This window comes from Bufo bufo, chromosome 9, assembly GCF_905171765.1.
Source record: "Bufo bufo chromosome 9, aBufBuf1.1, whole genome shotgun sequence".
Lineage (NCBI taxonomy): Eukaryota > Metazoa > Chordata > Amphibia > Anura > Bufonidae > Bufo > Bufo bufo.
The window spans coordinates 146,488,413-146,508,056 of NC_053397.1; the positions used below are offsets into that span (position 1 = coordinate 146,488,413).

The 19,644-nt window shown below is 49.2% G+C and overlaps 1 protein-coding gene across 2 annotated transcripts in view; it reads right to left on the minus strand.

The window, feature by feature from the left end:
* Positions 1-19,644, minus strand: part of UBN2 (ubinuclein 2) — a 140,805-nt gene that overhangs the window by 45,729 nt on the left and 75,432 nt on the right. For both annotated transcript variants that reach the window (XM_040406645.1, XM_040406644.1), the window contains one exon: positions 10,799-12,382. In XM_040406645.1, the coding sequence (XP_040262579.1) occupies positions 10,799-12,382 (1,584 nt within the window). The remainder of the gene's footprint in view (positions 1-10,798; positions 12,383-19,644) is intronic.

Below are 19,644 nucleotides of genomic sequence, written 5' to 3' on the forward strand. Positions count from 1 at the left end.
TGAGGCCATCAAGTCCACGTCCGGGCGACCACAACGTAGGTACACAGATAGCCTCGAACACCTCCGGGTGCAGGGACCACTCGCCCGGATCTATTGTCGTCCTGCTGAGGAAGTCCGCAGTCCAGTTCTCCACACCCAGGATGTAGATTGCTGAAATTGCCGGTACGTGGGCCTCCGCCCACCGTAAGATTTTGGCAGATTCCTGCATCACCGCGAAGCTCCGTGTCCCCCCCTGGTGGTTGATGAACGCCACCACCGTGGCGTTGTCCGACTGGACTCTGACCGGGCAACCTCTGAGGAGTTGGGTCCAGTGCGGGAGGGATAGAAGAATCGCCCTGAGCTCCAGGACATTGATCGGAAGCTTGGACTCCGACAGAGACCATGTGCCTTGGACTGTCCTAGAAAAGAACACTCCTCCCCAACCTTGCAGACTGGCGTCGGTGGTAACAACCGTCCAGGATATTTAAAAGGAAGGACCTTCCCAGAACTGGAACCGACAGCCACCAACAGAGGGACAACCTCACCTGAGGAGAAAGGCAGATGGGATAGTCCAGACTCTCAAATGATTTGTCCCAGGAGGACAGGATCGTTCTCTGGAACGTGCGAGAGTGGAACTGGGCAAAAGGAATCGCCTCGAAACAGGCGACCATCTTCCCTAACGTCTTCATGCAGAGGCGAATGGACGGGAGCCTGCAGTTGAGAAGAACCCTCACAGAGCGGTATAAGGCCAGTCGCTTGTCCGGAGGAAGGCGAACTTGTGCCGCTTCCGTGTCCAGAAGCATACCCGGAAACACCAGTTGTCTGGAGGGAGTCAGAGATGATTTCTGAAGATTGACCAGCCACCCGAAACGTGCAAGGGCTTCAAGCGTGATCTTTACGCTGCTCGACGCCTGAGCAAAAGAGGGAGCCTTGATGATGTAATCCAGATAAGGCATAAGGAAGATGCCTCTGGAACGGAGAAGGGCGAAAAGAGGGGCCAGAATTTTTGTGAAGACCTGAGGTGCAGTCGCCAGCCTGAACGGGAAGGCGACAAACTGGTAATGATACTCTCCAACTGCAAAACCTCAGGAAGCGCTGATGACTCCGCGCGATGGGGACGCAAAGGTATGTGTCCTGGATATCTACGGCCGAAAGGAATCCCCCCCCCCCCCCCCCGTTCTAGAGAAGCAGTTAGAGTCCCAGGATTGGGCGCACAGAGCCCTCCTTTTGGGGACCACAAAAAGGTTTGAATAAAACCTCTTGAACCTCTCTGCTGGGGGAACAGGAGAGATGACTCCTCGGTCCAGGAGGGACTGAATGGCCTGGGAGAAGGCGGCCGCCCGCTTGGGGTCCCGTGGAGGTCGGGATTGAAAAAACCTGTCTGGGGGGAGGGAAGAGAACGCGATCGCGTACCCTGAGGACACAATCCTGAGTGCCCAAGCGTCGGAGACGCCTGGAAGAGGAGGAGGCAGCCCCCCACCCTGTTAGGTGGGGGGCGCACCTTCAGGCTGAGGATTGCTTAGTCGCGGAAGAGCTCGCCGAGGGGCGGGAACTAACGAATCGACAAAAGGGCCTACTAGGTGAGGAACCTGACCTAGCGTGAGAGGCACGCTTCGCTCTAGGTTGTGAGAGATGGGTGCTCTTACCTCCCGTGGCCTCGGAAATAATTTCATCCAGCCAGGTACCAAAGAGACGGGCCCCGGCGAAAGAAATTCCGGTTAGAGAATGCTTGGAAGTCGCGTCCGCTGCCCACACCTTTAGCCATAGCCTGCGGCGTAAGGTGACTGCAAGCGCTGAAGAGCGCGCAATGAGGGCGTCTGCGTCCAAGGACGCTTCACAGAGGAACTTCCCCGCCTGGGTGATCAGCTGTGCCAAGGATCGGAGATCCTGAGCAGGGACTTAAGATACCAGGTCCTGGTCCAGCTGGCTGCTCAGATTGCCTTAGCCACCCACGCGGAGGCGAACACGAGCCTAATCAGGGCTGACCCTGTAGCCGACTTAGTCAAGGATTCCATCCGACGGTCTTCAGGGGTCTGAAGGAAGGATCTATCGGCTACAGGAATAGCCGTATTTTTGGCTAGCTGTGCCACTGGTGGGTCGACCTTAGGAGGGGATGCCCACGTGGACACACAATCCGCTGGGAATGGATATAGACCATCCAATTTTTAGGGGTGGAAAAACACATGTCTGGATGATCCTAAGCCTTAGAAACCACAGCCGAAAAATCATTATGGCGAGGAAACACCTTCGAGGCCTGTTTTGGAAGGAAAAAAAGATACCACCTGTTGGTCAGTGGGGGGGGGAGAGAGAATCATCCTGCACCTGGAAGGTGTCACGGATGGCAGCAATGAGGCTACCTAGAGTGGAGGCCAACTTGGAAGGCTGCTCTGTCCCATGTCCAAATCAGAATTCTCTACCTCTCCTTCAGACGGCACGTCCCCAGGAGAAGAAAAACCTGAGTGAGATCCTACATGGGGTGGAAAGGGAGATGCGTCAGAGGAAGAAACGTGTTCTACTGTGGGACGCTTTTGCGATTGCCGTGTACTGACGGATTCACCAAAGGGAAGTTACCTGGGAAGGGGGGGTCAACCCCAGCAAGAAGCTCTGGAGGGTGCATCCGAGGGAGGTGCAGCCTGCGCTGGTGGTGGATTCTCAACCAAGCGACCCACTATAGATAGGGTGGATTGGGAGATTTTAGAGAGGTTTTCTACCGCCTGAGAGAGGGTTCTGGGCCAATCCGGCAACTCAGATGCCAGAGGGGAAGGCAGCAGTACGGGCTGACAAGCAGTGCAGACCGAATCTGGTTGCCCGCAAGGGCAAGGCCGAGAACAGGCATTACCTATCTGTCCTGCCGCTATCTTCACCCTTCCTCTACCCCGGCAGGGTCACCCCTTCAGTTACTGGCACCATAGTGGCAGGACACTGGAAGAGGGACTTAGATAGGTGACCCTTCCGCTGGCGGGATGCAGGGGAGCGAGGCTGCCCTGGTCCACATTGTCTTCTTGTGGGGGAGGAGGCAGTGTGGCAGGCCAACGCTGGCATGCTCCCCCGGGAGAACAGGGAGGCTAGGCGACCACTGTTTCCTACCTGAAAAAGAAAAAGGAAAAAAATAAACTAAAAATAAAAAAAAATCTTCAAGGTCTTGCCTCCTAGTGACACTAGAAAAAAAAAAACGGAAGCTCTTTCTCCAGACTGGAGGGGGTATAGCTGCCAGGGGAGGGGCTAACAGCTTCTACCTAGTGTCAACGCTTCCTAGAGGACATAGCTATACCCACAGTTCCTGTATCCCCCAATGAATATGGGCGAGAAAATATATTAATATCATGACCACTGAATGCCAACATCCTTTTTAAAATATAAATGAGAACATTGCCATTATTAGTCCAACCACTTGTAAGAACATGCAGATTGTAATACGACTGGAGGATGAAACACTGACACTCATGTAGTTGCTTAAGGCTACTTTCACACTTGCGGCAGAGAGATCCGGCAAGCAGTTCCGTCGCCGGAACTGCCTGCCGGATCAGGCAAAATGTATGCTAACTGATGGCATTAGTAAGGGCTCTTTCACACTTGCGTTGTCCGGATCCGGCATGTACTCCACTTGCCGGAATTACACTCCGGATCCGGAAAAACGCAAGTGTACTGAAAGCATTTGAAGACGGAACCGTCTTCCAAATGCTTTCAGTGTTACTATGGCACCCAGGACGCTATTAAAGTCCTGGTTGCCATAGTAGGAGCGGGGAGCGGGGGAGCGGTATACTTACAGTCCGTGCGGCTCCCGGGGCGCTCCAGAATGACGTCAGAGCGCCCCATGCGCATGGATGACATGTCCAATGCGATCACATGATCCATGCGCTTGGGGCGCCCTGATGTCACTCTGGAGCGCCCCAGGAGCCGCACGGACGGTAAGTATGCTGCTCCCCCGCTCCCCGCTACCATGGCTGCCAGGACTTTAGCGTCCCGGCAGCCATGGTAACCATTCAGAAAAAGCTAAATGTCGGCTCCGGCAATGCGCCGAAACGACGTTTAGCTTAAGGCCGGATCCGGATCAATGCCTTTCAATGGGCATTAATTCCGGATCCGGCATTGGAGCAAGTGTTCCGGATTTTTGGCCGGAGCAAAAAGCGCAGCATGCTGCGGTATTTTCTCCGGCCAAAAAACGTTCCGTTCCGGAACTGAAGACATCCTGATGCATCCTGAACGGATTTCACTCCATTTAGAATGCATGGGGATAATCCTGATCAGGATTCTTCCGGCATAGAGCCCCGACGACGGAACTCTATGCCGGAAGACAAGAATGCAGGTGTGAAAGAGCCCTTAGACTGATCAGGATCCTGATCAGTCTTAAAAATGCCTGATCAGTCGAAAAAATGCATTGAAATGCCGGATCCGTCTTTCCGGTGTCATCCGGCAAAAACGGATCCGGCATTTATTTTTTCACCTTTTTTTCAGTCTGCGCATGCGCATACCGGAAGGACGGATCCGGCATTGCGGTATTCTGAATGCCGGATGCGGCACTAATACATTCCTATGGGAAAAAATGCCTGATCCGGCAGTCTTCAGTTTTTTTAGCCGGAGATAAAACCGTAGCATGCTACGGTTTTCTCTTTTGCCTGATCAGTCAAAACGAGTGAACTGAAGACATCCTGATGCAAACTGAACGGATTACTCTCCATTCAGAATGCATGGGGACATACCTGATCAGTTCTTTTCCGGTATAGAGCCCCTGTGACGGAACTCTATGCCGGAAAAGAACAACGCAAGTGTGAAAGTAGCCTAATTCATGTACATCCTCCCCATGCTTTTTTCAGTTTGGACTCTACTGAACTGTTTTCACCATGTAACAAATCATTCTGGATTGTTTCCAGCCAGTATGTAGCACTTCCTGTTGCTGCATCACACCAAACCCATGATGAATTTCTCCTTTCTCTACCACAGCTCCAGTACTGCCCCCAACAACACCACTAGTTCCAACCGAGCTAGTTCCATAAATACTGCCCTATAACTGTCCCTGTTGCTACTTTGAAATGTCCATGGACATAACACCACAGGCAATAAGAGGGGGGCAAGGACAGCCCAGCAGTAAGAAAGGTAAAAGAAATAAGATTATAAAAATTACATTACCTTCATAAATGATTATAAAGTTATTGAGGCAAACCACCCCCCTTTAAAGAGGTTGTTCAGCTTAGGAGACTTTTTAACCTGTGTGCTGCAGCTTATGACTGGCCTCAGTGTCCCAAAGCAGAATGTCACTGCTGGGCAACATGTTTGGCACATCACCACTGAGGCCAGTTGCTGGCTGCAGTGGCATACATGGTCCCGTCCACCCGGACATTTACAGGACAGGGACCAGAACACTGCTGAAGGGAGTCAGAGAGCCGGAATAGAGCAGCAAGGAAGCAGGTGTGTATGAGATTAATAAAGTCCAAAAGCTGGACAACTCCATACTGTTGACATGCCTAACCTGGGGCTGGATAGAGCAAAACATGCATACTTTTTGTGCAGCTGTATAGGGAGTATTGTGCTAATGATCTTTTATTCCTCCTTGCACTGCGGCCATGGCACTGAAAGTTCATATTCACACTGCTATTAACTAATACATGCTCCAAAATAACCGACAGGCTCCCTTTACTAAGGATATATGTGAATAAACTGCACATTCAAGAGTAAAAATAAACTTGTGAGGGCATTATAGGTAAAACACTGCAAAAGACAATGTATAGATATCCATCCAATGTTCAGATACTTTTACATTTTGAACCTGTAAACCCAAACTGTTTAAAATGCAATGGTGCAGAATTACTAATCCTATCTAATATTTAGACAAGACAGTCTAAGGCGTGATGGCTAACCTTGGCACTCCAGCTGTGGTAAAACTACAACTCCCAAGATGCCCCCCTTGCTTGGCTGCTCTCAGAACTCTATAGAAATAGATGGGAGCATGCTGGGAGTCGTAGTTTCACCACAGCTGGAGTGCCAAGGTTAGCCATCACTGGAAGGCCCCTTCCAGACATGTGCGAGTGACAGCTCCCGGGCCTGACCTCCCGGCACTGACGGGGGTCACACAGCATTATATTGATTTATGATGCTATGTAACCCTTATAGTTCTGGAATGTATTAGATGACACTAACAGCATTATCAGTAGAAAAATCTATGGCACACCAACATTTCTTTTTTAAGTGATACTTTTAATGTACAATTACATCAGTCTGTATTTATTCTTCATCCAGACTATGTAATGTAATGAAGGGCCGTATGATTAGTTCCAATGTTTTGGTTGGGACTAATCATATGGCCCTTCATTACATTACGTAGTCTAGATGAAGAATAAATACAGAATGATGTAATTGCACGTTGTACATTAAAATTATCACTTAAAGAAACATTGGTGTGCCATAGATTTTTCTACTGATACGGACTGAGACTTTGTGCTCTACGAGCACCCAACACCAACAAAGGTGTGCAGATCCCATCTCCTTCCTATACTAACAGCATTATGTCAGTGTCATCTAATACACATAATATATATATATATATATATATATATATATATATATATATATATATATAAATAAAACGCAACCATCGATTTCAACGAAACATGGTATACACATCCCTTGCTACCTGGAAAGAAATCTTGTTTTGGTCACAGCGCTCTAGCACGTACCGTTCCTGAGATATTCCCCCAAAAATGCAGATATGGCATATCACATGACCTACATTAGCCAATAGAAGCCTGCAGGTATTTCTCTTCATATCCCAACTGCCATACACGGTCACATGTCCCTTAACAACCAATAGAAGCTCGCAGGTCCTTAGTCTCCACACACACAGATTTACACCAGGTTTCTATAACAACCCAGCCATTTTTCTTCACTGCTGCAGGTCAGCTTTAAAGGGGTAGGGCGTTGTGGATGACACTGTTAAAGAAGCTGAGTGCTGTGGAGGTGACAGTTCAGGGGGCAGGTAGGGTGGCCATTAAGGCCACCCTAAAAAGATGGACTTAAAAACCCTGCCTCCAGGACCCACTAAGCCACACCCCAAATCCAGTTGGGCCACACCCCCTCCCACTCCGCAGCCAACAGGGATTGAAAAAAATGAAGGTAAGAATCAACTTCAGTCATCTTCAGGGGTGGGAGGGAGGGTGACTTTCTCCCTGCAGCTCACGCTCAGACAGCACAGTGCTGCTGTCTGAGTGTGAGCTCTTCAAAAGGACATCCCTGCGTGAGATATTCCCAAAAAATACAGTAGCCAATAAAAGCCTGGTCACATGTCCCTTATCAGCCAATAGAAGCTCGTAGGCCCTTAGTCTCCACATACACACAGTTTTACACCAGGTTTCCATAACAACCCAGCCATTATTCTTCACTGCTGTAGGTCAGCTTTAAAGGGGCGGGGTTCTGTAGATGTCACTGTTATAGTGGATACTGTTGATATCTTTTAGTGACATACACAAACATTAAATAAAAAAAATGGAATATACCCGTGCGAAGCCGGGTCCTTCTGCAAGTTCAATATATAAATCAATATAATGCACTGTGACCCCCCTCAGTGCTAGGAGGTCAGGCTGGGAGCTGCGCTGCGGACTTGTAGCATGACACACGCTCGTCTGCAAAGGGGCCTAAAGATACATAGTTACATAGGTTATTAAAAAAAAAAAGACAGACATGTCCATCAAGATCAATTGTACGACCTTAATTGTTAGAGTAAACATAATCACCAATGAAGTTTGCTATTCGATAAGCTACTGCTAACATAATGATAATGCTGACATAATATCTGCCCTTATCGTCTAGGGCAGTGTTTCCCAACCAGTGTGCCTCCAGCTGTTGCAAAACTACAACTCCCAGCATGCCCGGACAGCCTATGGCTGTGCGGGCATGCTGGGAGTTGTAGTTTTGCAACAGCTGGAGGCACACTGGTTGGGAAACACTGTTCTAGGGTAGTGATTCCATACTCCATTTTCATATTGTATGGTGCACATGCCATTTACACAGCAATATGTGCTGACAAACGGAAATTTTTGGTACCACTTGCCAGTGGCGTTTCTAGGGTGTTTGCCCCCTCCACAGTAGTAATGCCCACACTGTGCCCCCTCCACAGTAGTAATGCCCACACTGTGCCCCCTCCACAGTAGTAATGCCCACACTGTGCCCCCTCCACAGTAGTAATGCCCACACTGTGCCCCCTCCACAGTAGTAATGCCCACACGGTGCCCCCTCCACAGTAGTAATGCCCACACGGTGCCCCCTCCACAGTAGTAATGCCCACACTGTGCCCCCTCCACAGTAGTAATGCCCACACTGTGCCCCCTCCACAGTAGTAATGCCCACACTGTGCCCCCTCCACAGTAGTAATGCCCACACTGTGCCCCCTCCACAGTAGTAATGCCCACACTGTGCCCCCTCTGTAGTAGTAATGCCCTCTGTGCCTACTTTGTAGTAGTAATGCCCTCTGTGCCTACTTTGTAGTAGTAATGCCCTCTGTGCCTACTTTGTAGTAGTAATGCCCTCTGTGCCTACTTTGTAGTAGTAATGCCCTCTGTGCCTACTTTGTAGTAGTAATGCCCTCTGTGCCTACTTTGTAGTAGTAATGCCCTCTGTGCCTACTTTGTAGTAGTAATGCCCTCTGTGCCTACTTTGTAGTAGTAATGCCCTCTGTGCCTACTTTGTAGTAGTAATGCCCTCTGTGCCTACTTTGTAGTAGTAATGCCCTCTGTGCCTACTTTGTAGTAGTAATGCCCTCTGTGCCTACTTTGTAGTAGTAATGCCCTCTGTGCCTACTTTGTAGTAGTAATGCCCTCTGTGCCTACTTTGTAGTAGTAATGCCCTCTGTGCCTACTTTGTAGTAGTAATGCCCTCTGTGCCTACTTTGTAGTAGTAATGCCCTCTGTGCCTACTTTGTAGTAGTAATGCCCTCTGTGCCTACTTTGTAGTAGTAATGCCCTCTGTTATAAAAAATTAAATAAAAATTCCTCTCCAGAGATACTTTTTTTCCTTTAATCCTGTTGAGAAAATGCATGAGAAATGATTTTATATTCATGTCCTCTTTAAGGCTACTTTCACACTAGCGTTCGGGGCTCCGCTTGTGAGCTCCGTTTGAAGGGTCTCACAAGCGGCCTCGAACGCATCCGTACTGCCCCAATGCATTCTGAGTGGATGCGGATCCGCTCAGAATGCATCAGTCTGCCAGCGTTCAGCCTCCGCTCAGCAGGCGGACACCCGAACGCTGCTTGCAGCGTTCAGGTGTCCGCCTGGCCGTGCGGAGGCAAGCGGATCCGTCCAGACTTACAATGTAAGTCAATGGGGACGGATCCGTTTGAAGTTGACACAATATGGCTCAATTTTCAAACGGATCCGTCACCCATTGACTTTCAATGTAAAGTCTGGACGGATCCGTCTGAACTACTTTCACACTTAGAATTTTTTCTAAACTATAATGCAGACTGATCCATTCTGAACGGATCCAAACGTCTGCATTATAGGAGATGGTGTCTGCACAGACGGATCCTCTCTGAACGCTAGTGTGAAAGTAGCCTAAAGGGGTTTTCCAGGAAGTATAGGGGCTGTTCAGCTTTTATTACATGATGGCCTACCCTCAGGATAGGCCATCACAAGCAGATCAGTCGCTAAAGTCAGCATCAGAAATACACAACTCTTAACTGGTTAGGAGGGAGCTCGTTATTACAGCGCTGCTCCCGCTGAAGTCGATGGAAGCAGTGCTGAGCTCTGCCCACTACCCAGTTGATGGAGCTACACCCGAACCTACCCACTACCCAAACAGCTGACCAGTTAGTGATGAACTAACCTTGCCCATGCTGCGGACCGTAAATTGCGGTCCACAATGCACAGGCACCAACCATGTGGCCGCCATCTGTGGACACGGACCCATTCACTTGAATGGGGTCAGCGATCCGCATCAGACAGTCCTCACTGCAAAAAAGCAGTGAATGCACTACGTTTTTGCAGTGTGAAAGCACAGACAGAAAACCCACGGAAGCACTCCGTAGTGCTTCCATGGGATTCCGATCCGTGCCTCTGTTCCGCACCTATCTCCTGGATTGTGTTGTAGCCAAAAAATGTTACACCTCAGCCCGAGTTATCCAAGTAATCATTAATAAAACAGTATTTTTTAAATGCCTAACTTCCCCCTTCTGTTCAGCTACACAATGTAAATGCAGCTGAACAGGAAGACTCAGGAGCACATCAGGTTGAAACCTCAGCGGAAGAGCATACGGCTAGTCCAAACAGTCACATGAGTATAGCGGAGGTGGCAAAAATGGATACGGGACAGAGCAGTAAGTACTGCTGAAACAATCTTGTTTCCAAACATTTAAGAAGACATAAGAATTTTAGTAAAAGCCTGAAGAACCACTTTAAAAAAAACAAGGGAGTTGGTTGGGGGGGGGGGGGGGTGTTCCAGGAAGAAGACTAGGTCATCAATATTGTACTCCCAAATATCCCCTTTACTAAGTTCTAAAGGGTTACCCTGAGGCTGAAAAAAATCTAAAGGCTAGAGCCACATGGATGGCTCCGAACAATAACATTCAGCAGATTTTGTAAGGCCACAAGAACAACCAATCAGCTGCTATTCTAAGACAAGGGTGAATTCATGAATATTAAGCAGCATTTTTCTAAAATGGACAGTTGCAGTGTAAGTTGCTCAGGGAAAATCTGCTGCATATTGCAGAATGTATTTATCATATGATCACTATGCGCTATAAGTTTATTTGGTTCCTTTCATATTTTCTGCAATAGTAATGCTGGTCTTAAAAGAAATCAATTTCATTAATGCAATAGTCATAAAATAACTCACCTGTACAGTAGCTGCTGCAATAGGAGACCCTGAGGCAGATGGTTGTCTGTGAGGCATAGGCTGTTTAGTAGCACCCAGGGCTCCGCTCCCTGATCCCCCAGAAATATGAGTCCTATTTGAAACATTTGAATTTTGATTGGCTCTGCTGATAGGCACATTTATAACAGAGCTGGAAATGGTGGCCTTAACAGGCCCAGGGTGTGTAGAGTTCACCGACTTGGTAGATGGGTTGGGGGTTTTCATAGGTGGGTTAGGTGGTTTTGGAGATTGGCTTTGTATTTTTGGAGGTGGACTGGACAGTTTTGGAGAAGGGACAGGAGACTGTATTGGAGAAGATAGAGGTATTTTTGGAGAGGAGCTTGGCTGCCTGTTAACCGGTGACACTAATTTGGGAGAGGAGCTAGGAATCTTGGGTGGTGCAGAAGGGTTTCTCACTCCCTGAAGAATTGCTGTACCTCGACCAGAAGGTATTGGGCTAACTGTGGGTGAAGGACGTCCAATGTTCATCCCACTTGCCAGTTTATGATGTGGCGTACTCTGGGGGACAGGAGAACATGAACTGGAAGAACTGGGCGAAGGAGCCATGGTATAAGGGGACTTAAAACCTGGATTTGAATGAGCGCAAACATTTTTTGCCATTAAGTTACTAGAGGTAGAAGAGGCAGCTGTTCGAGATACTGGTGCATGCTGGCTGCTCCCTGGAGAAGGTGAAGAAGGTGGTCGGTAACCAACTGTTTTTTCAGGTGTCTTGATAATGGGTGATGTGGAAGAGATCTGGGGACTGCTGGTCAGGCGCACAACAGGATTAGTATGAGATTTGCTTATTGTAACTTGCAAAGGAGTAACATAGTTTTGTTGAATGGGTGGATTGACCTTGACTGTTTGCAAAGAAGAGTTCTGTACTTGCGATGAGGAGGAAGAAACATAGGCATGTGACGAAGACGTCAATGGTACTGAAGTGGGAGATGGTGAAGTAGAGGAAGGAGCGCATGCAGTTTTAGGTTGAGAAGCAGAAGATGCTTTCATTTTAGCAGGTGTAGAGGATGATGATACCTCAGCTTGCAAAGACCTTTGTAATCCTTGCTGAAGCAGCTTAGCTGGCAGTGGTTCCAATGACACTTTGGGATTCTGAATGGAAGAACCTGCAATGAGCCCAGACACCACTGTTGAATGGGCTGTTGCATGATCCTGGGGCTTCTTTGGTACAGGGGTTGAGTGGCCTGCAATGAGACTAGTGGTATGCTGAGCAGTATCAGCCTTTTTAGGGCCACCCAGAGGCAATTTGCTCATGATGGAAGCTAGCTTTTCTTCTCTCAGGGTAACTTTTGGCCGGGAGGTTGGGGTATCTGTGTGAGAACTAGATGGTGGGCCGGATCCATTGTTTAGAACAGCCAGAGCTTCAGAGATGGATTCTAATGAAGGAGTTTTGAAAGAAAGCTGTTCATCTAAGGAGTCATCCAGGCAAATAGTCTCAGAACAAGTGGAACTTGCAGGACCTCCAATAGGTGTAGAATTTATAGAAGGTGTACGAGCCACAGTAGGAAGAAGCGTTGAAAGTTTCTGTTCTTTTTTAGGACTTAATTCCTGCAAAAGAACAAAGGACATAAGCTGTATGGTTGAACAATATTGCCTTAAATTAAAATCTTGTTTTCTTACAAATTAGGCATGATTACGAATTTTCTATTTTCTTTTTGTTTGTTTATGCTCTCTGGCAGCTCCATAGAAAATGGATGGAGCTGAAGTATGCATGCTTGACCTGCTGCTCCATTCCTATGGTATAACTATACACGAACAAAGGATAAACTGAGACTAGACGGGTATAGTAGAAAAAATATACATATACTTTATTAAACAATACATAAAAAATAGTTATTTAATTGGGTGATATATCACATCAGATAAAAAGGTGGACTACACCTGAGGGGACATAACATGATTACATACAAAGAAGGGGGCAAGGAGGTCAACACTCAGCTATACCTCAGCTAAGATTCACAAATAGCTAGAAAAAGTGCAAGTGCATATCTCAAAGCTTGTAACTATATATATATATATATATATATATATATATATATATATATACACACACACATATACATACACATATATAGGACCTGTTTCACATACACAAAAGTTCTCCACATATCACAAATATTCACAATTTATGCTGATATATACACATGTATCTCCACTGCCAGTGCATCAAATTAGGACATACATGTGTATAGCGCACAGACCCAGCCCCACATGGGAAAAGGGACTAGTGCCTTAAACTCAGCAAAAAAGTGCATGTGTGCATGTTATCATCTATTATAAAGAGTAGAAACAGAGTCCCATAAGGATGCATGAACGTGCATGTGCATGTGCATGTGCATGTGGCCTCAGGGGCAGATGGAAATAACTACTAGTGCCAAAGTGGAGCAATGCAAGGACACGCACATACAAATATATGCACCCTAGAAAATCAATCAATTGAGTGACCATATCTAGATAGATACAATCAAGATATCAGAAACAGTCACTAAGATAGATTCCTGCACTAAAAAAAAGACATAGCTGAATCATGCTGCAGAACCATAAGCTGACAAAGCAATGGTTCGTGTATGCTTATGTCCACTGAGTGGGTATCTCACTATATAGGGCACTTCCCATCACATAGGATCACTAAATAGTGAACGCAAATCTGTGTGTTTTCTGTGACTGTTGTTTTCTAATTACTATGGTATAACTAGCAGGTTAGTTTTATTCTAGGGAGAAAACAGACAGTTTAAAGTGAATTTGTAAGCAGAGGACAGCATAGTGTAGTAACAGACATGCTGACTTCAGCTGTCGCTGCTGTGATGGCATTCAGTTCTTATATATTATTGACCCGCCAAAATCCGCAGACAAGCCAGCACTGCTAGACAGGTGACTGCAATGTTCCTTGCCGTTGTTCTGCCAAATCTCTATACCCCGACAAAAGTCTATACCGGAAGTGACGAGATCGCCAAGGAATCAGCTGGAGGAGGGTGTGCGCTGAATTATTGCAGCGCCGCGATAGAAGTACTTCATACACCACGCGTACAGCACTCAGCTCTGCGGTAAAAATGAACTGCAACTGATAATTTGTGGGCACCTGCGCACTCAGGGGTAGGGAGATCTGATTAAACATTTTGCACTGCAAAAATGAGATTTTTGTAAAACTTACCAGTAAAATCTCTTTCTCGCTCTTCATTGGGGGACACAGAGACCGTGGGTATAGCTATGTCCTCTAGGAGGCGTTGACACTAGTAAAAGCTGTTAGCTCCTCTCCTGGCAGCTATACCCCCTCCAGCCTGGAGCGAGAGAGCTTCAGTTTGTGAGAAGCAGTAGGAGAAGCAAGTAAACCAACGAAAAAACGTGAAACAGCAACAATGCAAAGAACCGAACCGGGTTCTAACCAGCAACAGCCACAACTGTGGCCGAACAACAATACTGAGTGGGTGCTGTGTCTCCCAATGAGGAGCGAGAAAGTTTTTACTGGTAAGTTTTACAAACTTTACAAAACGACCATATTCATTGGCGGACACAGAGAACGTGGGACGTCCGAGAGAGGTCCACAGGGAGGCAAAACCACAGACTCATGGAAGCAAGCGCCCCTGCAGGCAACTAAGAGCTGCCGCCTGCAAGACCATGCGGCCCAAAGGCGGCGCCCGGCGATGCACCTGGCAAAATTTTATGAATGTGCGCAAGGAGGACAGTAGCCGCCCTGCACAACTGCGTGGCCGAATCTTGAATCCTCCGAGCCAAGAGCGCCCATCGCTCTGGTGGAATGAGCCGTGACACCGAAGGGCGGAACCCTGCACCGGGTGCAGTATGCTTAAGCAAATGCAGACGTGGAATTGCCACCCTGGAGGCCGCCAATGCCTTGCGAGAACCCTCCGGAATGACAAAAAAGGAGAGCCTGTACGCCGGAAGGAGCCGGCGGCTGGCAAATAAATAGTCAGAACCCTGACAACGTCCAAATGACCTACCTCCCTTTCCCTAGGGTGCGAAGGGAAGGGACACAGTGATGGAAGGACAGTTTCTTCATCGAAATGGAAATCAGAGACCACCGTCAGGAGAAAGGAATGAACGGGCCGGGGAACCGCTCATCCCTGTCAGAACCAGGAGCTTCTCTGCAAGAGAGCGCCCCAACCCGGACACCCATCTGATGGAGGTGATAGCCACAAGAAAAAAACACCTTCCAGGACAGGAGTTGGAGTGACCTCTCCCGCAAGGGTTCAAGGGGAGAATTCCGGAGTGCTGAAAGGACAAAGGCCAGATCCCAAGGTGGTAAAGGAGGACGGTATGGAGGAACCGTACGTGCCATTCCTTAAAGGAAGGTATTATGGGCCCCGGGTGAGTCCGAGGACGCTGGAAAGGATACACAGCGCCGAACCTGACCCAGTAAGGAACTAATGGCCAACAAAAAACCCAGGACCGCAGGATCCACCCCTGCTAAAGGGAAGCGCTCCACGGAAACGGTAAGTGGTCCACCAATGTCCCCCGAGCCGAAGAGACTTGTGAGGAGACTGAGAAGCTGGCTGATAAACCACAAAGAAAGGAACGCCTGAATGAGGCATGTCCAACCACAAGCCAAGGAATCAACACATTGGATAGCTAGAAGTAGAGACGATATGAGAATCACCGGCGGTGGAGCTCCATCAGCGACCGTGTATTGACGGCGTAGCAACACAGCTTGATGAAAATTTTGACCAGACCAAGAAGAGAGAAAAAAAAACAAAAAAAAACTCTTGCCTCGAGGAGGAAGAATAGAAGGGGTGTTCCGGTCCAGGAACGAACCTCCATCAACAGTTGTGAAAGCACCCCCGCTCAGCCTGGCGTGGAGAGTCTCGTAGTCTAGCCACGGAATGTGCAGTGAAAAGGCATGACTACATTGGACTGACGTGGCAGTCATTAGTCAAGTCTCGAGAGGTAGTTGTAGATACGGGTAGTACACCCAGGACCAATGGGTAGGATTCACCTGTAGAAGGAGGAATATGGAAAACGTCACAGCCCAACAGTCGGTCCGGAACAAGACTGGAAGAAAAACCCACAGAACCAATACCCTGCATCAACGTAGATTAGGGGAAGTAGTAACGTGGGAGCTACCAAGATTTGCAGAGTGACCGTGAACCCTGAGCCAGAGAAGGAACAAACGGAAAGGAAAAAGGGCAGGGCGAAGTCCATTCCCCATCTGAGACTGGCAGTACACAGAAGTAGCCACCGGATGATAGCAGTGGTGCCATACTCCGCCTAAGGAGGAGGTCATCCAGCGTATACCACCGATTTCGGCGTTCGAAGAATCCATCACCTGACGAAGGAGCCGTGCAGGAGGAGCCAGAGTCTGTAACGGTTACTCCAGGACCCCCGTACCGTAGGAGCTGCAGCGTGCCCGGCCAGCACAAAGTGAAGGGCAGAGTAGAAGAATCCGGTAGAAGCCATGGTATCATACCGCCCCAAGGAAGGAGAGCTAACCTTAAACACTCCACCTGGGAAGGGCGTTGAACAGGAGCAACCGCCAAGCTAGCGTCAGGGTAAAACCCTTACCTGAGGGAATGCCCCAATGTAGCGGCTGTAAACGCTAGTACCAGCGTAAAATCCGCACCAGCGGAGGAGAACAGGCTGCCAAGCTAAACCAGAGTGCCAGCACAGCCACTTCCCACATCAGAAATAGTGGAAAGCGAATATAGAGTCAGTGTAACACTCGACTTACTGGGACGTAATCACCATATTACGTGACATGGTGTATGCACTACATATTGTTGAAGACACACTGGAACAGTGGAGGACCATGGAGATGGGGGACGCTAGGACAAATGAGAGACGCTGGGCAACCCCGAGGAGAGATGTTAACATATTCATACCCCAAAACGGAACCGAAGGACAAAGACACAACGTGGAAACAGCCACAGTATCCACTGGCGGCACCGAAATACCAATAGAGGAAGAATAAAGGACACTAGCGTGTAACGATACTCGCTGTGCTCCACTTGTAGAAGCAGCTAAGGCACCTATAGCCGTGGTGTAGGTAAAGTGCAACATCCAGGATGTGTACTCATTCCCCAGGGATGTCAATCACTTGTGGAAGGGGCAATGTTGCAATTATCCAACCAAGAAAGGGGGAAACGCTTACGGTAAGCACTGTGCTCAGTCGTAGTGCAAGTACTCCACCATGAAGTGTGGCAATGCAGTAATGCATCTAGCAGCAAAAAAACCAAGTAGAGAGAATACGCCTCTTACAGAAAGGGCAAGGCATATGGAGAGTCCCGTATCAATTCCACCTACGTAAGGGGGTAAGACAGACAGTAAACACTGAACCAGGGATAATGCCATAGCGCCAACTATGGAAGAAGCTAATCACATAGTACTGTCCCCAGTGGGAATGCAGTTCCGCCACCTAAATAAAAGGGGGAACGCCTACTGCCGGCACTTCTAGTGCGGTAGACCCCAATGGAGGGAGGTAATATCCAAGGGAGTACTGCATCCAGTAGTAGTGCAAATACCCCGCCTAACGAAGGGGGTAATGCATACGACAAGTATTGCTGTCTACCTCAGATGCCATTGACGCTAGGGAGGAGGGGTGGGGGTGTGGAGGTGACCGAGGAGGAAAATATCCTGCTCTGGCCCGCTGTGTGTAGTCTTACCTCTCAGAATCTTGCCATGGCAGTCGCAGGCTCGCCGGTGGGAGTTATCAACCAAACTACCCAGGGGTGGAATGGGAACTTCTAGAGGTTCACTCACCGGATAGCGCAGGCAGTGTTTTATCAACCAAACTACCCCGGAGGGAGATTGGGAAATCTGGAGATCCACCATTGGAGTGCGCATGGATTTCGCAGATAGTGATTTATCAACCAAATTACCCCAGAGGGTAATTGGGAAGGTCCAGACGTCCACCAGTGGATTGCGCAGGTGGAGAATATCAACCAAACGACCCAGGAGGGCGATTGGGAAGGTCCATAGGTCCATCAGTGGATTTCGCAGATAGTGATTTATCAACCAAATTACCTCCGGGGTAATTTGGAAGGTCCAGACGTCCACCGGTGGATTGCGCAGGTAGTGCCATATCACCCAATGACCTTGGCGGGTGATTGGGAAGGTCCACTGGATTGCGCATGTGGTGCCTATCAACCAAACGGCCCGGAGGGTGATTGGGAAGGTCCACCATTGCGCAGGCAGTGCTTATCAACCAAGCAACCCCGGAGGGTGATTGGGAAGGTCCGGAGGTCCACCATAGGATTGCGCAGGCGGTGCCTATCAACCAAACGGCCCGGAGGGCGATTGGGAAGGTCCGGAGATCCACCATTTGATTACGCAGGTGGAGAATACCAATCAAGCGACTCTGGAGAGTAGATTGGGAACTGAGAGGTCCTCCTCTGTCTGTACTAGGACACGGGCCCAGTCTGACACAGAGAGCGGTCCAGCGGCGATGAGGCCTGATGGGGCAGGACCCGAATTTTTATGGACTTTATTTTTAAATAAAACTGGGATGCCCAGCCTCAGGGGACCAGAGGCAGGAAGGGGCTAAATCAGCAGCATTTAAACCCATTGCCCTGCAGATAGGCACAATCCTGCACCAGCCTCAAGAGATGGCCGGCCAGGAAGGGTTAACTGCCTTGAAAAAAAACAGGCGGGGCTCTGCAGGCTACTGTGGGAGGCGGGGAAGTAAGGCGGGAAGAATTTGCGCCAGACCTAAGCCGCCGCCGCCCCCCCCCCCCCCCATACCCAGGGATGAAAGAGTGCGGCCTAGTAGGCCGCGAAGCTGGGGCCTAAATTATGGACATGGCCAACCAGGATGTAGCTCCGCTGTACTGTCAGGCTGGCAGGGCACAGAGGGTGAAGTGCGCCGTCCGGGACGTATGTCACATTTGAATGCGCTCTCCTGTCGTGGATGCCGCGCGGGCCGGAGGAAGGGGAAGGCCCAAAATGAAGCCGGGGCCTAAATTTTACGGTGCCCGGACACAGTGCTGGCGGTTCTCTACTGAAGCAGCGCGATTAGCGCCCGCTCCCTAGATGGGCGGATTATGGCGCTGGGGAGCGGGAACCTCCTCCGCTCCCCTCCTGTAGCGAGCTAACAAATAATACAGAGCACAGCGGTGCGCTCGGCCGCCCGCTGTGCCTAACAGTGCCTGCCGGAGAACGGGCCATTATCCCCCTACGTGCCCGTGTCAGTAACAACCACAGAGTAAGCGGAAACATCAGTGCCGCTACTCTGCCAGCGCCGGCGATGCTGGGCACTTACTATGTCAGCACAGAGGGGAGGGAATTCACCAAAGGTCCAGGGCTAGGGATACTGCCCCAGGGATAATGAAGTCCGGTGTCTGGCCTGGGGAGGGGGAAGCAGAGAGCCCGGTTCTTGCCAAATAGGGAGGGAGGGAGGGAGAGGGTTAACATACTCACCTAGTCCCTTACTCACCTTATCTTCCTCCTCTTCTCTTCACCCTCCCTAAGTGGGCCCATAAGGTCACCTTCTCCAGCAGGGTCGCCTCCTCAGCAGCTGGCGCTGGAGTCTGGTATTGCGGGAGGGTCTTCTCTTTGGCAGACCTAGGTGACCCCTTGGCTGGCGGGATGCAGGGGAGCGAGGCAGCCCTGGTCCACCTCGTCTTCTGTGGGGGAGGCAGCAGCAGTGCGGATGACCGGCACTGGCACAACTCGACCCTGGGAGAACAGGGAGGTGAGACGTCCACTGTTTTCCCATCTGAAAAAGGAAGGAAAAAAATAAAACTAAAATAAAAAATCTTCAGGAGATCCCTGCAGAGCAGAGAGGTCTTGCCTCCTATTGACACCAGAAAAAACTGAAGCGCTCTCTCCAGGCTGGAGGGAGTATAGCTGCCAGGGGAGGAGCT